Consider the following 15,685-nt stretch of genomic DNA (forward strand, 5'->3'; position numbering starts at 1 on the left):
CCACCCCCCCAAGATACCATATCCATATCCAAACCCAAATCACCCCTCCACAATATCCGTCCACCCCCGGACCTCCCCAAAATCCATAACGCGATACTCCCCCCCAAACCGATTCAACGTATCATCCCAGTCGCGACCAACCGCCAACTCGGGCCGCCACCGCACCGTCCTTGCCAACCTTTCGTCCAAAACCCCCTCCAACCGATCCACAATAGAGCCCCCAATGGACGGGATATGCGCGAACCCGCGGCCCGAGGCGCCCACCGCCAGCAACAAAGACGGATGGTCGGGGTGGTAATCAATCAAGAAATTGCGGTCGACGGTGTCAGCGCACCAGCAGATGCGCGCAAACGCGAGCGGCCGGTCCGCCAGCTGCGGCAGCGTCGCGCGGAGCAGGCCGCGGATGCGGGCCTCGGACTCTACCGGGATCTGGTGGCGGGCGAAGGGGACGCTGCGCCGCTCGCTGTGGGGCTTGTCGGCGGGGTTGTCGTAGACCCAGTTGCAGTAGCCGGGGTGCTCGTCGCAGATCTTCAGATCGTGGTGCTCGGCGTCGGGCTCCATGAAGAAGCCCTGGTCGGCGTTGAAGAGCACCGGGAGGTTGCGGTAGGCGGCGGCCTCGGCGGGGGTCAGCCGGATGTGCGCGAGCGTCCAGGCCGTGGGGCGGAGCTGTTTCTGGAAGTCGAGGAAGTGGTCGGCGTTGGCGCCGGCGGCCAGAATGACTTTGGCGGCGTGGTGGTGCGTGCCGTCGGCGGTTTCGACGCCGATCACGTCCCCAGCCCGCTGGGGGTGGTCGGATGCAGATGCGGAAGAGAAGAGTAGCCGCACGACCTTTCCTTGCGGGTCGCCGCCAATGAAGCGCACGCCGAGGCGCTGCGCCTCGGTGATGGCTGCTAGGAGGGCATTGCGCGCGTGCACCCAGCCCGCGCCTTTCTTCTTCCAGTACCCCTTCCACCCTGGGAGAGGGCCGGTGAGGATCCCTGTGGGGAAAGCCTGTCGGAAGTCGTCGGGCGTGTTCAGTTCGACGACCTCGTCTCCGGGGCGGTCACGGCGATGGATGTGCTTGAGGCCGTCCGGGGAGAAGGCGGATGTGATGGAGCCGGTTTCGTGGAAGTGTGGCTTGAAGATCGGGTCGTGCTGGAAGCCGTGGCTCAGGGCGGCGAAGAAGGTCCGATTGGCGTAGTCCGGGTCGTCGTCGGCTGGAGGTTTCACTGGGTGGGAGCTCGTTAGGTTAGGGGTCACGCAGACATTCCTGAAGTAGAGAGCAAGAAAGCGTACTGAATGAGACAATCTTGTTCACATCGTTCCCCGCCGAGATAGCAGATGGCTGCGGATACGCATCCAGAACCGTGACATTGGTATATCCTCGTCGCGCCAAGTGCAGCGCAGTCGAAGCACCCCACGTTCCAGCCCCGACTATCAGAATATGCGAGTTATGCATGTCGCCGTTGCCGCTGTTGTGACTGTTGTTAATGCTATCGGTGTCGCCCATCGCAGGTAAGGGATCGATGTCAATGTAAACAGACACAGAGGGGCCTGTCGTCTCTTGGATGAGATGTGGAGCACGCATTTCTCCAGACCCTAGTAGTTTATCAACTCAAACTGAACCTGATGTGGCCTGTCAAGGATCTTATACCGAGTTCTCGTAGCTTGCTGAATATGATACACGAACCCCACCGAGGACTGAGAATCGAGAACCGTTGGGTGTGGCCGCGATAAGGGAACAAATCACATCATAATTGGATCCAATTTCGAGCCCCCTGTAATGGCACTACACTAGGCAATGATAAGGCAAGCTTGCTCCACTCTTGCAACAAGCTTCGCTTGGACCTGCCCTTGTCTGGTCGATCTGGGGTAGACGCCATTGCTTCATTGTACAATAATTGTACAATAAGTACATTGACGCCGGCAGATTTATGACTTGCTGAGGCGGCCTTTTATGGCCAAGCTCATTCATTGTGTCTGTATAGATCCCACGAGCCATACACCTCTCAACATGCCCCAACCTTGAAGAGCACTCACAATATGAAGCTCAGCTACAGTCCCAGTCACCATACAGTCTCTGCAAAGCAGAATCGATCAGAGAACAGCCCAACACGCAAATTGAGAACACGAGCACAACTCAAGTATCCAGATAGACCGACGAAAGATCGACACACACACACACACACACACACACACACATATAGATTTTCATATTTCCCTTTGCAAAATCACATCCCAGTCCGATACAACCTCATTACACATAGATCATCTGAAACTGCAAAGTAAAGCAGATCAACGCAGATGCAGAGTAAAGCAGAGGATTAAGATATAACAGATAATTCCAGAACATGCTCCCAGGTTCAGTAAACGGGTCCCTTCCTCGATCGAGTCTCAATGCAAATCCTTGCTTGAGAAGACACTGCTTTCTGTTCCTTTCACCTTTTTTTATGGGTTTTTTCTTTGCTGATGTGTGTGAGCACTTCTCCGAAAATTGGCCGCGCGCAACCCAGCAAACGATATTCGAGATCAGGGCACAGCCAGTAAATCCATCGACACAAACCCATGCTGCCACAGGTATGCCAGACATTACTGCAACATCATCAACCCCATTAGCGAAAATGCCACCCCTAACCCCCCATTAAGTGAATAAATCATAAGCCTACCTCAGCTACTGCAACCCTGCCCTCCAAATCATCCACATGATTACACAGCGCGACAAACAGATCGAAAAAGAAGGGATGCCCCCTCTCCATCTCCAACTGCATCGTGCCGCTCGCCTTGAAGACCGCCCGCGAACGGATAATCATGGCCAGGTACCGCGCGCGCAGTTGATCCTCCGACTCGGGCGTATGCTCGTACGCGAAACGCGCGGACCGCAGAATAACTTCCACCGCGATCCCGGTCCGGAGACCCTGTTTGCGCAGGGCGAGGCGCTTGAGGGCCTCGGGGAGGCCGTAGTGCTCGGCGGCGCAGTAGATGGCCGTATCCCGGAGGATGAGGCCTGCGCGGTGATGATGGAAGGTGGCAGTAGGGGAGGTGTTGGGGCCAGTGGAGCCATCATTATTATTGGAACGAGTGTGAACTGGCTTGGTTGCTAGGACCTCCTCGGCGTTGTGCTGCATCTCGTTCTCGTTGTCAGCTTCTTCCTCGAGGCGCCATGCAGGTGCTTCGAGACCGTCCCCACGTAGAAGACGCGGGTAGTAGTCGCCTTTGTAGAGAAATTCGAGGATGCAGGAAAGAATTTCCGGGTCCCTGTCTCTTCTAATCAGTCTCTCCCCAGACACATCGGAAGCGACGCTCCTAGGGAAGTCAAAGAAGGACGTCATTACTCATCTGGCAGAGCCACGACTTTATTCAAGTTGCTCTCGATGAACTGATCCCGGAGGACAGCGTCGAAGAAAGTAGCCCGGGAGAGTACATCTTCATGCGCGACGAAGAGGCGATGATCCGGGCCCACGATCAAGCTAACTACGGGGCTCACGAGGGGGCTAGAGGGTTACAGATTGAATCAGCTTTCACGGCCCGGTCAAGCAAGGGGACACTGACATGCGAAAGCATACGCGAGTTACTCAATCAAAGCAAGAATAGAAGACGGACACAACCCGCAAGATTGACAAGATCAGCGCAAACAAACACCTACCTTGTAAGAGGCGGGCCCTTCGGCGTCGACTCTTCTTCCTTCTTCTCTTCATCCTTCACCTTCCCACCCTTCATTAACTTCGCCTTAACACTTACCTTCTTGGTCATAGACGATCGGACAGGCTTCTTGACCCGGCGGTTCTGAGCCAGCAAAGACGAGGAGCGTTTTCTACCGGCTCTACCAGCCATCGTGCTTCGGCCGCCCGGATCCATCCACTGGACCAGGAACGAGACGATAGACATTCAGGTGTGAGATGAAGAGAAAAAAGAGAATGGAGGAGCAGGATATGACCAGAAGAGGGAACTGGAGGCGAATGAATGTGGATCAAAATGCAGGAAAGGACAGGAATGACGCTGCCGCCGTTGGGTCATGCACAGGGTCGCATGAACGGGGAAGGAGTCTCGGAAGCTGATCATGCAAGACTACAGGTTCCCTTTTGGCAGACACCGGGCTTCATCAGAAGGAGACCCGGGGGGAAGCTTGCAAAGGAATCTGCAACCTTGTGGTATCTAGCTTGCGCGTACGGTCATCTACGGTAAAGTAGAGACACTGTAGCGGGACGGTCGACTCTGGAAAGCGTGGAGAAGAAAGAGAGAGAAGAGCAGAGACGAGAAACAGGAATCGAGAGATGAAGGTGTGATGGTGGTGGAGGTGGACGGGATCATGTGATGGTGAGCGGCTGATCGATCGATCATTCGTGCTTGAGTTTCGGCTACTGTATTAGTTATTGTAGTACCTAGTACTGCCAGGCTACAACCAGGCTCGGCAGCCCAGGCAGGAATAAAAGCCCCCATGACGTTATACGTACAACCTAAGATATAGACTTATGATCATGAACAACAATCATAACAGCTTCTTGCCACACATCAAAAAGAAGCACGCCCTTTGAGCACATCGCTCCACGCCGTAAGATAAGAAGAACTGCAAGCATAGGTACAGATAAAGTAGACCCCATATGAACGACATGAAACAGGATGATCGCTACCGAACATACCATGACACAGAACAACAGTAACAAAACTATTAGCAGACCATAGACAGTAAAAAGAATGTACCCGAGGTGGTCGAGCTGGGAAGACGCTCCGAAGAAGACAGCAACGTCCTAGTAGATACGAGAGCATCAAGATCAGGCAGTCTTCTTCTTCCGTCCCCGCTTAGGCTTCTCCTCATCGTCAGCAGTAGCAGCAGCGGCCCTAGTCGGTTTCTTCGCGACTTTCTTCTTAGCGGCAGCAGGCTCCTCGTCAGCTTCCTCGACAGCGGCCTTAGGCTTCGCTGGACGACCGCGCTTGGAAGTCTTCGGCATGACCTCCTCCTCCTCGTCTTCATCAGATACAGGCTTGGGCTGAGCGCTCTTCCTGGATCGCTTAGGCTTGGGTGCTTCTTCCTGCTCCTGCTGCTCACCGTCGGCCTCAGCCTCGGCCTTGGACTCTTTCTTAGGCTGAGCACGACTGCGCTTCTTGCTCTTGGGGGTAGGTTCCGCCTCATCCTCCTCGTCAGCTTTGGCCTGAGCCTTCTTCTGTCCATAGCATGTCAGGTTCAAGTCCGAAGGAAAGCCATAGAGAAAACTTACCTTAGCCGCGGCCTCCTTTTTGGTGGCATTCGAACGGAAGCCTTTCATACCGGGGCGGTTGACTTCAACATCCTAAGTATCCAGACGGGTTAAAGCTGCACAGACACCCACGAGCAAGCAAATAGCACCAGCCCCAATCAATCCCCTATTCTCAGAGAAAAAAAAAAAAAACACAGGCAAATTACTTACTCCCTTCCAATCCTCATCATCAACATGCCCCTGCTCCAACGCCCGACGGACCTTCTCTTGGTTCTCCTCAGAAAGCTCATCAAAGCCATCGAGAGCCGAGCAATCCGTCTCATCCCCGCCACTCAGCTCCTTGATAGCGTCCTTCAGATTCTCGATGACATTCGGCGTGACACAGCCCCTGGTTGTGGGGTACATCAGATACTGAAAAAAACATAAAAAAGAAAAGGGTTGATGTTCGCAGCTTGCAGATGGCCAGACCCAAACCAACCGGCCAGAGAGAAAAACTTACCAGTGACGCCATTTCCAGCTCTGGTAATCGCCTGCTTCGACCCAGCTACCGTGACGGAGCTCCCCCTTTGCAATCTTGATTTTGGCGTCCTTGCATTCCTTGTTCTGACAGCCGGCACGGCTGGTACTCGCCTCCTCTGGGGATTGTTAGTCCAGAGCTCAAAACATCAGAGGTGGAAAGTTTGTAGGGTAGCATGATCGTGATAGTGCTGCAGGCACCTAGCGAATAACATCCAGTGTAACGGAGCAGAAAAGAATCCAAAAGGCAAAAAAATGTTTAGGGGTCGGGTGAAGTGGATGATGCGACAGTTGGCAGGACAGCAAGCACCACGGGCAGAACAAATAGTACTGAAGACTCATGGACCACGACAGCTTCACCAGTTCAAATGCCATTGATCGATAAAGATGGATATTTTGAGACAATAGAAATCACACAAAAACACTGTACTTCGAAGGCAGAAAAGGATCGATGGAACGGAACCTACCCAAACGATATGCGCCCATTTTTGCAGTACTGTACTGCAATGACGACGGTGCTACGTGCGGCAAGTTTCTTGGGTTTGGACACCAGCACCAACCAGACTTTACTGGGTATGAGACAGCAAATTCAAACACTCAAGACTGTGAGGAATTCGAAAACACGCCAACAGTAGGTAGACGAGGGAAAAAGAGAGAAGAGAGAAAGATTAACAACGAGAGTAAAAACAGAAGCGGAAACAATCGAAGGTGACTCGGGACTTGAGAAAGGGAAGGAAAACGAGCGAAAGGGAGGGCGAGCGAGCCAACAAGCCCAACGGAACCCGCCAAAGACCAATGCCGCAGGGCTCCTCGCCGCCCTTTTGCTCTCGACATCCATGGCTGGCAGTTATCATTATTAAATATTGATTTACATTAGATGGCAGATTGGCGCGGGCTCTCAATTTCTTACTATCACTTAAGTTACTGAACTACTGAGGTTGGTAGTTATCATCTCTACTACATGATCAATCCCTGCGGTCGCTGCGGTCGGTTCTTCGAGAATACTTGGGAAGTCACTGGTTTTACTGCAGCAGACTGAACAACACTCAAGATGTCTTACAGGCGTTGTCTACCTAGGATAGCTACTGCCAAAGTATCAGTTCAAATCTTAGATATCATTGTTCATCAGATGCCGCCTATCGCTGCCTATCTTACCCACTGTTGCCTAAAAAAACAATCACGAGCACGGACTTGACTCGTACATACATCAGATCTAGCAAACAACAAATATGTCGCTCGAGAATCACTGAGAACATACTTCCACTGGGTCTCCACAGCCATAAGGGGCTCTCAGAGATTACAGCTCTGGCTCATGTCCACAATGATCCCGAAGAGCTTCAAGCCATATTACATGAAGTTTCTCCAAATCTGCGATATGCTTCTGAAGCATGACCACCGCCCCAAGGCTGAGCCGCGACATGTATGGAGAAGCTTCTTCAGCACTTGAGTCTTGGCCCGGGGAGTTGCGGTGGTGATGCTCAATCATTGCCAGCGCATCTTCGATGGCTCGACGGATCAGATGAGGACGATTCATGTTCAGCGCGGTCGTGGGCGCCGGGAAGTATAGCCACGAGGTAACGTCTTCGAACCCAGACACCTCGTGTGCCAGAGCATATATCATCAGCTTCCGTGTCAGTAGGAACGCTCTCTCGGTGTATTGAATCGAGTCAATCCGCTTCTCCTCGTCTGTAGCAAGGGTTTCGAAGCCAGGCTCATCTGCAGGAGTTAGTGCTTAACAACGGGATTTTTCAGGACTGAAGGGACTGTCTCACTGTAAAACGGACGCTTGACCAAGACCAAGCCCATGATGGAAACCATGACCTGGAGAAGGGTAGACTTGGAAGAAGACCAAACCTCATCTGGGTTCTGTGCAGGCCAGGTACCCAAGAGACTGAGGCAAACCTGGCCATCAAGGTGCAGATTAGGATTGACTTCTGCCTCGATGATGGACCAGTAGTGAAAGAAAGCGACGGGGGGCTTGCTTGGGAATTTATCCGTGAGGTGGAAGTCGATCACAAAGGGCGCATGCTCGTACGGAGTGCCCACAGGCCCAACAATTAGAGTCCTGATGAGATCCACGCGCGACTCCCATGAACGGACATAGATGCCAGGAGGAAGAGATGTATTGAGGACCCTCCATTCCTTTTGTATGCGCTTGATACTCAAGCTGGAACTCCCCGCGGGCTCACTCGAGATGAAATGATGATCAGAGGGTGGGGGTCCTTCGAGTACGAGGAACGCTGGCGGAGGCGATGATCCGGATGGATCTGTCCCACTCATTTCCATGTCTCCTTCAGCATCTGCAATACTGACATGATAATATGGGACCTCCTCGATGTCTTCCAGTGCATCTTTCGAAGTGTGTTGAAGCCCTCCCTCCTTCCCATGAGAGACTCCGTGGCAGTTGGCATCATCATCATCATCATCATCATCATCATCATCAGTGACATCGTCATTATCGGTATCATCTGTGTCGGGATCTTCTGACTCGTCGTTCAGAGCCGAAGACCCATTAGGAGGTATTTCTTCACATTCACAAGGATATGACAATATAATCCTCTCCGTTGGCATTTCAATATCCACACATGAATCTCCGTGAGTCAAGCGCACCGTGACGGTCCCATCGATGTTGGGTTTCACGATCATCCCGACAAAGTTCGCATGTAACCTTGAACAGAAGTCTTCGTAGTGAATACTGAGGCGCGTAGGTGCCGGAGAGTTGTCAACCGCGATCGTGCTCTTAAACCATGCAGTACGAACGATATCTCTCTTCGATTTCTCAAGGTAGCTCCGGATAGCGTCGAAGTGCTTGGAAGCTGCATGGCTCGAATGATCGGCGCTTTTGTCAGACGCAGGGCTCACCCGTAGAGCTTGCAACACAGATGCGTGTATAGTACTCGGGATAATATGCACAAGTCTCCCTGGTGACCTACGCAAGGCGGGGAAAGAGGCGAGCTCATAGAGCGATACTGGAGTACTCCTGCTGTTCAAGGATTCCAGTCGAGTGTGTTCGTGGTTGAGACAGAATCCGTGTAGCGGGAGCTCAACAGTTGCCTCGTCGTACCATCGAACATATGCTACGCGTTCTCGACTATCCACCTCTTGAACAACGCCCACGTGGTGTGTATGAAGCGATAAGCATGATGAACATCTATTATCATTCCCGGTCGAAGGAAATGCTTGAACTGAGTCTTTGAGAACAGTCAAATCTCCAGGAAAGACCTCTTCTGCGGGATAGGGACTTGGCGTATGTAGAGATATGGCGTTCTCTATGGTGACCTTCCCGTTTTGCCACTGAACCGTCGTATCTGTCTGGGATGAAACAATGCGAAAGATATTCAGATCATATCCGTACGAATATTCCGCTGGGACATGACGATAGTGAGGGTATTTTGCAGCCGCTCCAACCGTGTCACGGAAGCGCACTACACTCCCCAGTTTCATCAAGCAGGTAGGCCTCAGCTGAAGTTCCTCCTCGCTGGACTTGTTCGTCGGGGCCCGCCCGAAGTCACACTTGACCGCATACTTCTTGAACAAAGATGCTCTGATTATCTCCGTCCCCCCGGTGACTGTATCTTTGTCTATGCCAATCCCGAACGCATTTGGCATCATCCACTTGACATGGTACTGTGAAGCTGGTGTAGCCAACGTATGGACATGCTGACGACCACGAGTTAGGTTCTTGGTACGAGCACCATAGACTTCGCACATGTTAGCGGAATCGACCCAGGCAGATCGGCCAGGATAGACTTGACCAGGGTCCTTGTATACTAGCTCGGCTCCGGCAACCTCTGACAGTTTAGTGATCTCTTCACCGCGCGGCATCCACACCAGCCTTGTAGGGTCGAACCAAACTGGACATTCGACGTTCAATGGATTGTAGAGGGTGACGACCTCGCTTTTCTCTGTCAAAAACACAGGATCTCGATCAACCTGCCGGATGACCCCAAGCTTCTGTTGATATATGATGTGGTCTCCGACGGCGAATGGCTCATAAGACTCAATGTCGGAGACGACAACATCATGTAGCAAGTTAGGTCGTAGCTGGTCCATGGGTGGCATTATGTTGGGGCTGAGACACTTCGGCTTATCTTTAAACATAAGCGAGCCATGTTCCCCTGTTAGTAAGTTGCTGGAGAGAGACACAACAGGCTCCAGAGTGTATTTAGTCCGGCAGCTTAGTACCCTGCCACACATCGCATCGTGCGCTTGACATTTGACGATATCCCCAATGTGGGATTCTCTGTCGAGAAGTCGAAGCTCATTTTCATGAACCAGCGAATAGCCCTGCGATCTATCCACGAACCGGACAAAGATATATCCTTGCGGGGTCTGTTGAGGAGCAAAAGAGGCTTTAGTAAACACGCAGAAGGAATCCCTGAGCTTTGCTACCTACATCCTCGGTCTGCAAGAATTTCTCCAGAACTTCCGCAGGTGTTGATGGATAAGACAGGATCAGGTAGTCCTCCGGCGGGTAAACTAGGGGCTTTCATGCAGTATAGGTCAGTCACACCAGAGATCTGTGTTCTGGAGACGGGGAAGAAAAAGTACATCATCATGAGTAGACTGTATCTGGTCAGTATCTGAGAGAAGATCTACCGCAAGAGACCTGGTAAACTTACCTCAACAGAGCACACGCGAGACGGATCTGAGACCAGACAACATATGTCCTCCGTTTCGAACTAGCACAATATGAGCTTTCACGTAGAGGAAGAGTAGCAAGCGATGTCTTCCTCGGCCCCCTGAACTTACGTGGATATTCGTATTTCTTTGTGCCTCAGTGGTCGCCGCCATCGTCAGGAACGAGGCCACGCGATCTGCATGGGCGTTTGAATTCGCAGTGGGCAAGTAGTTGGGCGAGCCAAACTGAGATGAGAGTATGAGGAAGAGAGAGAAGGGAGTAAATCCTGTAGGGTGCGAGTGTAGTGGTTTGCTGACAAGAGAAGGAAGAAGAAGAGGAGTGGCGTCAGAGGTAGGGAATCACTCGTGAAGGTGAGGGAAAGTGAGAGAAACTCCCTGGAGCCTTGGATAGATGAGGCAGTTCTGCCGTCTGCCTGGGGAGTGAATGGAGAGCCCAGCACCAGAGACCGGTCAAAGAGGGCCGACGCGCTTCACCACCTTCTAGAAAGCGTGTGTGATTACATGGGAAAGACAAGCCAGCCCCGCCGGGAAGAGGAGTATAGATAGATAGAGAATGAACAGGGAGGGGTTTGTTTTCCCAACAACGCCTCCAAAGGACTATTTCCTACCGTCATTCTCCTTCAACCTGAACAGAATCAAACATGCAACCTATGAACCACTGTGAAAATCCTTGTTGACGATAAAATCGTCAGCCAGTAGTCATACATTCAATAGTCTATACTTCTACTTTAGTAGTACCGCCAACCTCGGATAAACTTCCCTACAGCACGGCCTACATTAACTAACTTAGTCTTGGCACGACCACCACTCCAAAGCTTCCAGAACAACCACCGCGCCGATCATCGAACAATCAACATCACCATCACCAACATCCACACCTCCTCCTCACACCACCGAACACCAATACAACCACCCCCAAACCACCACCACCACTACCACCACCACAACCAACCAACCAAAAAAAAAAAAAAATGTCCGAACCCATCCCCGAATCAATCCCCACAAGCGCCGACCCGCGCAGCAAACGGCCGCTGAAGCGACGCGCCGTGAACGGCCCCTCCACCGCACAATCCGAACAAGCCTCGCAGATCGAAACGCTGATGCGGGACCCGACGCGCGAGATCCACCTACCTTCCCAAAAGCCGCCGCGCACCGCGGGGTCGCTGCCGCCGCCGCCGGAGATCGTCGCCAACGTGCAGGGGTCGTCGGCCGGGGCCGGGTCCGGCGAGTTCCACGTCTACAAGGCCAGCCGGCGGCGCGAGTACGAGCGGCTGCGGCTGATGCAGAGCGAGGTGGTCCGGGAGCAGGAGGACGAGGCGTGGGCGCGGAAGCAGGCCGAGACCAAGCGGCGGGATGAGGAGCGGACGGACAAGAATCGGCGGCGCCGGGAGAAGAAGAAGAAGCGCAGTAACGAAAATGCGAAGAAGGAGGGGGCTACCGGGGCTACCGGGGCTACTGGGGCTAAGGGAGGCAGCAGTGGTGGCCAGGCGGATACTGGGAACGGGGAGGGGAACAAGGATCGGATGGTGGTTGATGAGACGGCTGCCGCAAAGACGGTGGGGGCTGATGGCGTCGCTGCTGCTGGGACGGAGGAGGGTGGGGAGGTGCAGGGGATTATTATCCACGATGAGTGAGTTGGATTGCATTGCATCGGGAGGCCGGTGATGGCTGGAAGGAAGTGCTATGACCAGTATTGCACACAGCATGTGGAAAAAGAGATGCAGTAGATTTTACAATGTACGATATGAAGATACCCATTAGTTTGAAGTCTAGGATGTTCTTAACAGACTGTCCGTTCCACAAGGTCATCGTGCAGAATTATGTACGCAATTTTTACTATCTTGATATCTCTCGCTCCATTTACTCGTCGCCGCCGCCGGCACCGACACCCACTTGCTGAGCCGACTTACCGCTGCAGATGTCGTCGACACGGAGGAGCAGGCATGCGGACTGGTTTCTCTGGTTAGCTTATGAGACAATCTGACATCAACAGCGCGGGCACTCACCTCAACAGCAGTCTTGATGCTCTGGAGCTTGACAGCCTCGGGCTCCCAAACTCCGTACTCCTTCATATCAACCAAAGCTCCGGAGTCGCCATCCAGACCCCAGGTGGTGTGGCCCTCGACGTGCTTGGCTCTCATACGAGTGAGAACACGGATGGGGCTGGCACCGGCGTTCTGTGCTAACGTGCGGGGAATGACCTCCATGGCGTCGGCGACAGCCTTGTAGGGCCATTGCTGGACGCCCTCGATCGACTTGGCCAGCTGGCTCAAGCGGACCGAGACGGCCATCTCGATGGCACCACCGCCGGGGGAAAGGCGGGGGTGGAAAATGACATTCCGGGCCACGGCCATGGCATCCTGGAGGTTACGCTCGATCTCGTTCAGGATATCCTTCGAGGGACCGCGGAGGAGGATCGTGCAGGCCTTGGGGCTCTGGCACTTTCTTAGGAAGGTGAAGTACTCGTCGCCAATCTTCTCGATCTCGAACAGACCACACTGAGTCCCAACGTCGGACTCCTGGAGGTCGTCCACACGGTTGACAATGGTGGCGCCCGTGGCTCTGGCAATACGGTTGTTGTCCGTCTTTCTGACACGGCGGAGAGCTGTGACATTGGCCTTCATCAGGAAGTGCTGAGCGAGATCTGAACACAGGAGTCAGCTATATGCAGATCAAACCATGTGGACACAATCTTCCTACCTGAGACACCCTTCTCGGTGATGACAACATCGGGCTTCAGAGCCAAGATGGCATCGCACATGTGCTTAACCTGCTCCTCCTCAATCTGCAAGATGCGGTTCCAGTCATCCTCCTTGGAGATCTCGATGTTCGTCTGCGATTCACCCTTCTTGTACTCCAGCGGGCAGTCGAGCAAGATGATGCGGGGGTTCTCGATTCTTCTCCGCATCTTCGGGTGCGTGATATCCTTGTTGACCATGACACCGTCGATAACCTCACTGTCCTCAATCTGACCACCGGGGATCTTCTCGACACGAGCGTAGCGCTTGATGTCAACCTCACGCTTGCCACCACCAGCGTCAAAGGACACGGTCCGAACAGCCTTCAGGGCGAGACCGCACATAAGCTCCGACCACCGAGAGACGAACTTGGTTCCGATGGAGGACTGAATGAGGGTGTACATGGCCTTGTCGTCGTCGATGTCGACGGGTATCGAGACCTCCTCGACGATGGCGAGGGCGTCAGCCAAAGCACGCTTGAAGGCGGAGATGATGACAACGGGGTGGATGTTGCGTTCGAGTTGAGGAAGGGCCTGTGCGAGCATTTCACCGGCTGGTCAATGTTAGCAGGCTTGCATCGAGGCAATCAGGAGAGCCCTTGAACGGCAATGCATGCATACCAAGAATGATAACAGTCGTCGTTCCATCTCCGACCTCCTCGTCCTGAGTGCGGCTCAGTTCGATCATGCTCTTCGCGGCGGGGTGCGACACCTCAATTTCTCTCAGGATAGCGTGTCCGTCGTTCGTCAGAACAATACCGCCCATCGGGTCCAGCAGCATTTTCAGCATAGCCTTGGGTCCGAGACATGACCGGATGATATCCGCAACGCTGCAGTTGACAATACTGTATTAGAGACCGGAGCGGGGGAGGCGGGGAGAGGAAGGGTTTGACGTACGTCTTCGCAGCGGCAATGTTGGACAGCTGAGCTTTACGGCCAACCTGTCTGTCACCAGCGTTGGTGTCTATAAGCAAGTCAGCATTCAGAGGCCAAGCACAGGCAAAACCTCCCCCCTCAAAGCAACATACTCATCACCACCACCGGAGCCTGCATTTTGGCGGTGGTTCTTTGGCGTGTGTGGGAAAGGAGGGGATAGAATGAACGGGATTGAATAAGTCCTGCAAAAAGAAGCAGAATCTGAGCAGCAAGCAGCCAGAAAAAGAGGCCGGTTCGTAGGATGGGGAACTGAAGGTGTTGTGCCCGCCGTCACCATCAAATTTCCAGCGCACCCCGAAGTGGGATGGCGGACAGGAAGCTCACCGCCAACTAGCCTGAATTGGGTTTAGTGCCACCTTCCCCCTGATCTATCAGTTCTACCTGGATAACTCGACCGCCTCAATCTTTACTTTGTACTTGGTTATATGCACAAGATGATCTCTATATAATGAACCGGCCACATCGCAACAACTGCAATGATCGATCTCCCAACAACAATCAAGAGTCCCAATACACACCCATCAAGCTCAAAAAGTGGTATACCGCACAACGCCAGCACAATCGAAGTCCCCAACCCCAACCCGATTCTATCTCTTCAACAGCCTCCCCATTCTTCGTATACTCCTCTTCACTCTACATCGCATAAAGTTGATTACTGACCGGGTCTTCTTGCGTTGATGATGTGATTGAACACCGCCCTTCCCATCACCGCGCCGGTTTCTACTACTGCTCCCCGTATCAGTCTCATACAGAGGCCGCCCCCTATCCTCCGGCCGCGGTCCATAACCATAATGCATACTGTAAAACCGCCTCGAGCTGACGGGTGAGACATCCACATCCCGTTCAAAAACCGCCATCTCCTGATGAGGCGGAGCCATTTCCGGTACCGGTTCACCATCACCATCACCATCTCCGAACCAAGTACTGTTTTCCCCCATGGCAGCAGCAGCAGCCTGGATATCATTCTGCCGGTTGACCGACCACTGCTGCTGCTGCGAGCGCCAACTCCGGTCTTGCTGGTAGGTGTTTTCTTGGGTTTGTCGCAGATGGTAGTGGGCGTCGCTCATCTCCTGGTCCGCCGACAGCCGGGCCATCATGTTCTTGAACCAGGTCTCGGCGTAGTGGCTGTAGTAGACGGGGCGAGCGAGCCGGAGCTCGTTGTGGGCGCTCTGCTGCTGCTGCTGCTGCTGCTGCTGGAACCGGTGGACGCGCTCTAGCTGCAGCTCGCGCATGATGTCCTGGAGGTGCACGGGCAGCTGCGCCAGGGCGGCTTCGTCCAGGTCGTAGAGGACTTCGTCTTCGTCGTCGGTGGAGTATCCGCGGGACCCTCCCCCTCGGGGCTTCGGCCGCGGCCCGATCCAGGAGTACTGGCTGCTGCTGCTGTTGCTGCTTCGGCGTCCTCGGGAGTAGACATGGCCTATAGGCCCCACGGGCGGAAGCATGCTGGATGAGGACATGATGATCTGCCGGCCGCCGGGGTGCGGTGCCCTAGCCTAGTACAGCCAGTGATGGAAAATATAGTGCTTCCTGCCAGAAAGAGTCTGTCTCTGAGCTGGAGGCCCGATGGAACCCGGTAAAGGAAAGAAAGCAAGAAGGCCGACGTGTCACCGGACTTGGATTAGAACATTCATCGATGGCTATAACATCAATTGTCAGTATAAGTAGGATGTATAAGGGGCTTCCC

At 53.5% G+C, this 15,685-nt stretch overlaps 7 protein-coding genes across 7 annotated transcripts; 1 reads left to right on the plus strand and 6 right to left on the minus strand.

Annotated features, from left to right (window-relative positions):
• Positions 1-39: 39 nt before the first annotated feature.
• BO86DRAFT_355162 (NAD(P)/FAD-dependent oxidoreductase) lies at positions 40-1,438 on the minus strand (the record flags this gene model as incomplete). Its single annotated transcript, XM_025669612.1, has 2 exons — positions 40-1,208; positions 1,276-1,438. The coding sequence occupies 2 exons, from the start codon at positions 1,436-1,438 to the stop codon at positions 40-42; spliced, it is 1,332 nt and encodes a 443-aa protein (XP_025531224.1).
• A 639-nt stretch (positions 1,439-2,077) lies between these two features.
• On the minus strand, positions 2,078-3,810 carry BO86DRAFT_407158 (uncharacterized protein; the record flags this gene model as incomplete). The annotated part of the gene is made up of 4 exons (XM_025674241.1): positions 2,078-2,571; positions 2,646-3,234; positions 3,312-3,470; positions 3,623-3,810. 4 exons carry the CDS (start codon positions 3,808-3,810, stop codon positions 2,569-2,571), a joined length of 939 nt encoding a protein of 312 aa, XP_025531225.1. The 3' UTR covers positions 2,078-2,568.
• Positions 3,811-4,334: 524 nt separating this feature from the next.
• On the minus strand, positions 4,335-6,400 carry BO86DRAFT_386292 (uncharacterized protein). Its single transcript, XM_025671295.1, has 5 exons — positions 6,155-6,400; positions 5,671-5,806; positions 5,382-5,559; positions 5,193-5,264; positions 4,335-5,138 (listed from the first exon to the last, which is right to left on the minus strand). The coding sequence occupies exons 1-5, from the start codon at positions 6,171-6,173 to the stop codon at positions 4,749-4,751; spliced, it is 795 nt and encodes a 264-aa protein (XP_025531226.1). The 5' UTR covers positions 6,174-6,400; the 3' UTR covers positions 4,335-4,748.
• A 447-nt stretch (positions 6,401-6,847) lies between these two features.
• Positions 6,848-10,807, minus strand: BO86DRAFT_331736 (ubiquitin-conjugating enzyme E2). The gene is made up of 6 exons (XM_025668756.1): positions 10,440-10,807; positions 10,310-10,369; positions 10,239-10,253; positions 10,084-10,173; positions 7,460-10,019; positions 6,848-7,403 (listed from the first exon to the last, which is right to left on the minus strand). Exons 1-6 carry the CDS (start codon positions 10,479-10,481, stop codon positions 6,985-6,987), a joined length of 3,186 nt encoding a protein of 1,061 aa, XP_025531227.1. The 5' UTR covers positions 10,482-10,807; the 3' UTR covers positions 6,848-6,984.
• Positions 10,808-11,299: 492 nt separating this feature from the next.
• On the plus strand, positions 11,300-11,728 carry BO86DRAFT_276592 (DUF1168-domain-containing protein; the record flags this gene model as incomplete). The annotated part of the gene is made up of 1 exon (XM_025667274.1): positions 11,300-11,728. A coding segment is annotated over one exon (429 nt), but the record flags the coding sequence as incomplete, so codon positions are not given.
• Positions 11,729-12,083: 355 nt separating this feature from the next.
• On the minus strand, positions 12,084-14,263 carry BO86DRAFT_331738 (chaperonin-containing T-complex subunit CCT3). Its single transcript, XM_025668757.1, has 6 exons — positions 14,094-14,263; positions 13,963-14,029; positions 13,687-13,895; positions 13,029-13,619; positions 12,335-12,972; positions 12,084-12,278 (listed from the first exon to the last, which is right to left on the minus strand). Exons 1-6 carry the CDS (start codon positions 14,116-14,118, stop codon positions 12,189-12,191), a joined length of 1,620 nt encoding a protein of 539 aa, XP_025531229.1. The 5' UTR covers positions 14,119-14,263; the 3' UTR covers positions 12,084-12,188.
• A 198-nt stretch (positions 14,264-14,461) lies between these two features.
• Positions 14,462-15,041, minus strand: BO86DRAFT_386296 (uncharacterized protein). The gene has a single exon (XM_025671296.1). It carries the CDS (start codon positions 14,937-14,939, stop codon positions 14,589-14,591), a length of 351 nt encoding a protein of 116 aa, XP_025531230.1. The 5' UTR covers positions 14,940-15,041; the 3' UTR covers positions 14,462-14,588.
• Between the last annotated feature and the right edge of the window lie 644 nt (positions 15,042-15,685).

The sequence above is a fragment of the Aspergillus japonicus genome (genome assembly GCF_003184785.1).
Source record: "Aspergillus japonicus CBS 114.51 unplaced genomic scaffold BO86scaffold_6, whole genome shotgun sequence".
NCBI classification, from domain to species: Eukaryota; Fungi; Ascomycota; class Eurotiomycetes; order Eurotiales; family Aspergillaceae; genus Aspergillus; species Aspergillus japonicus.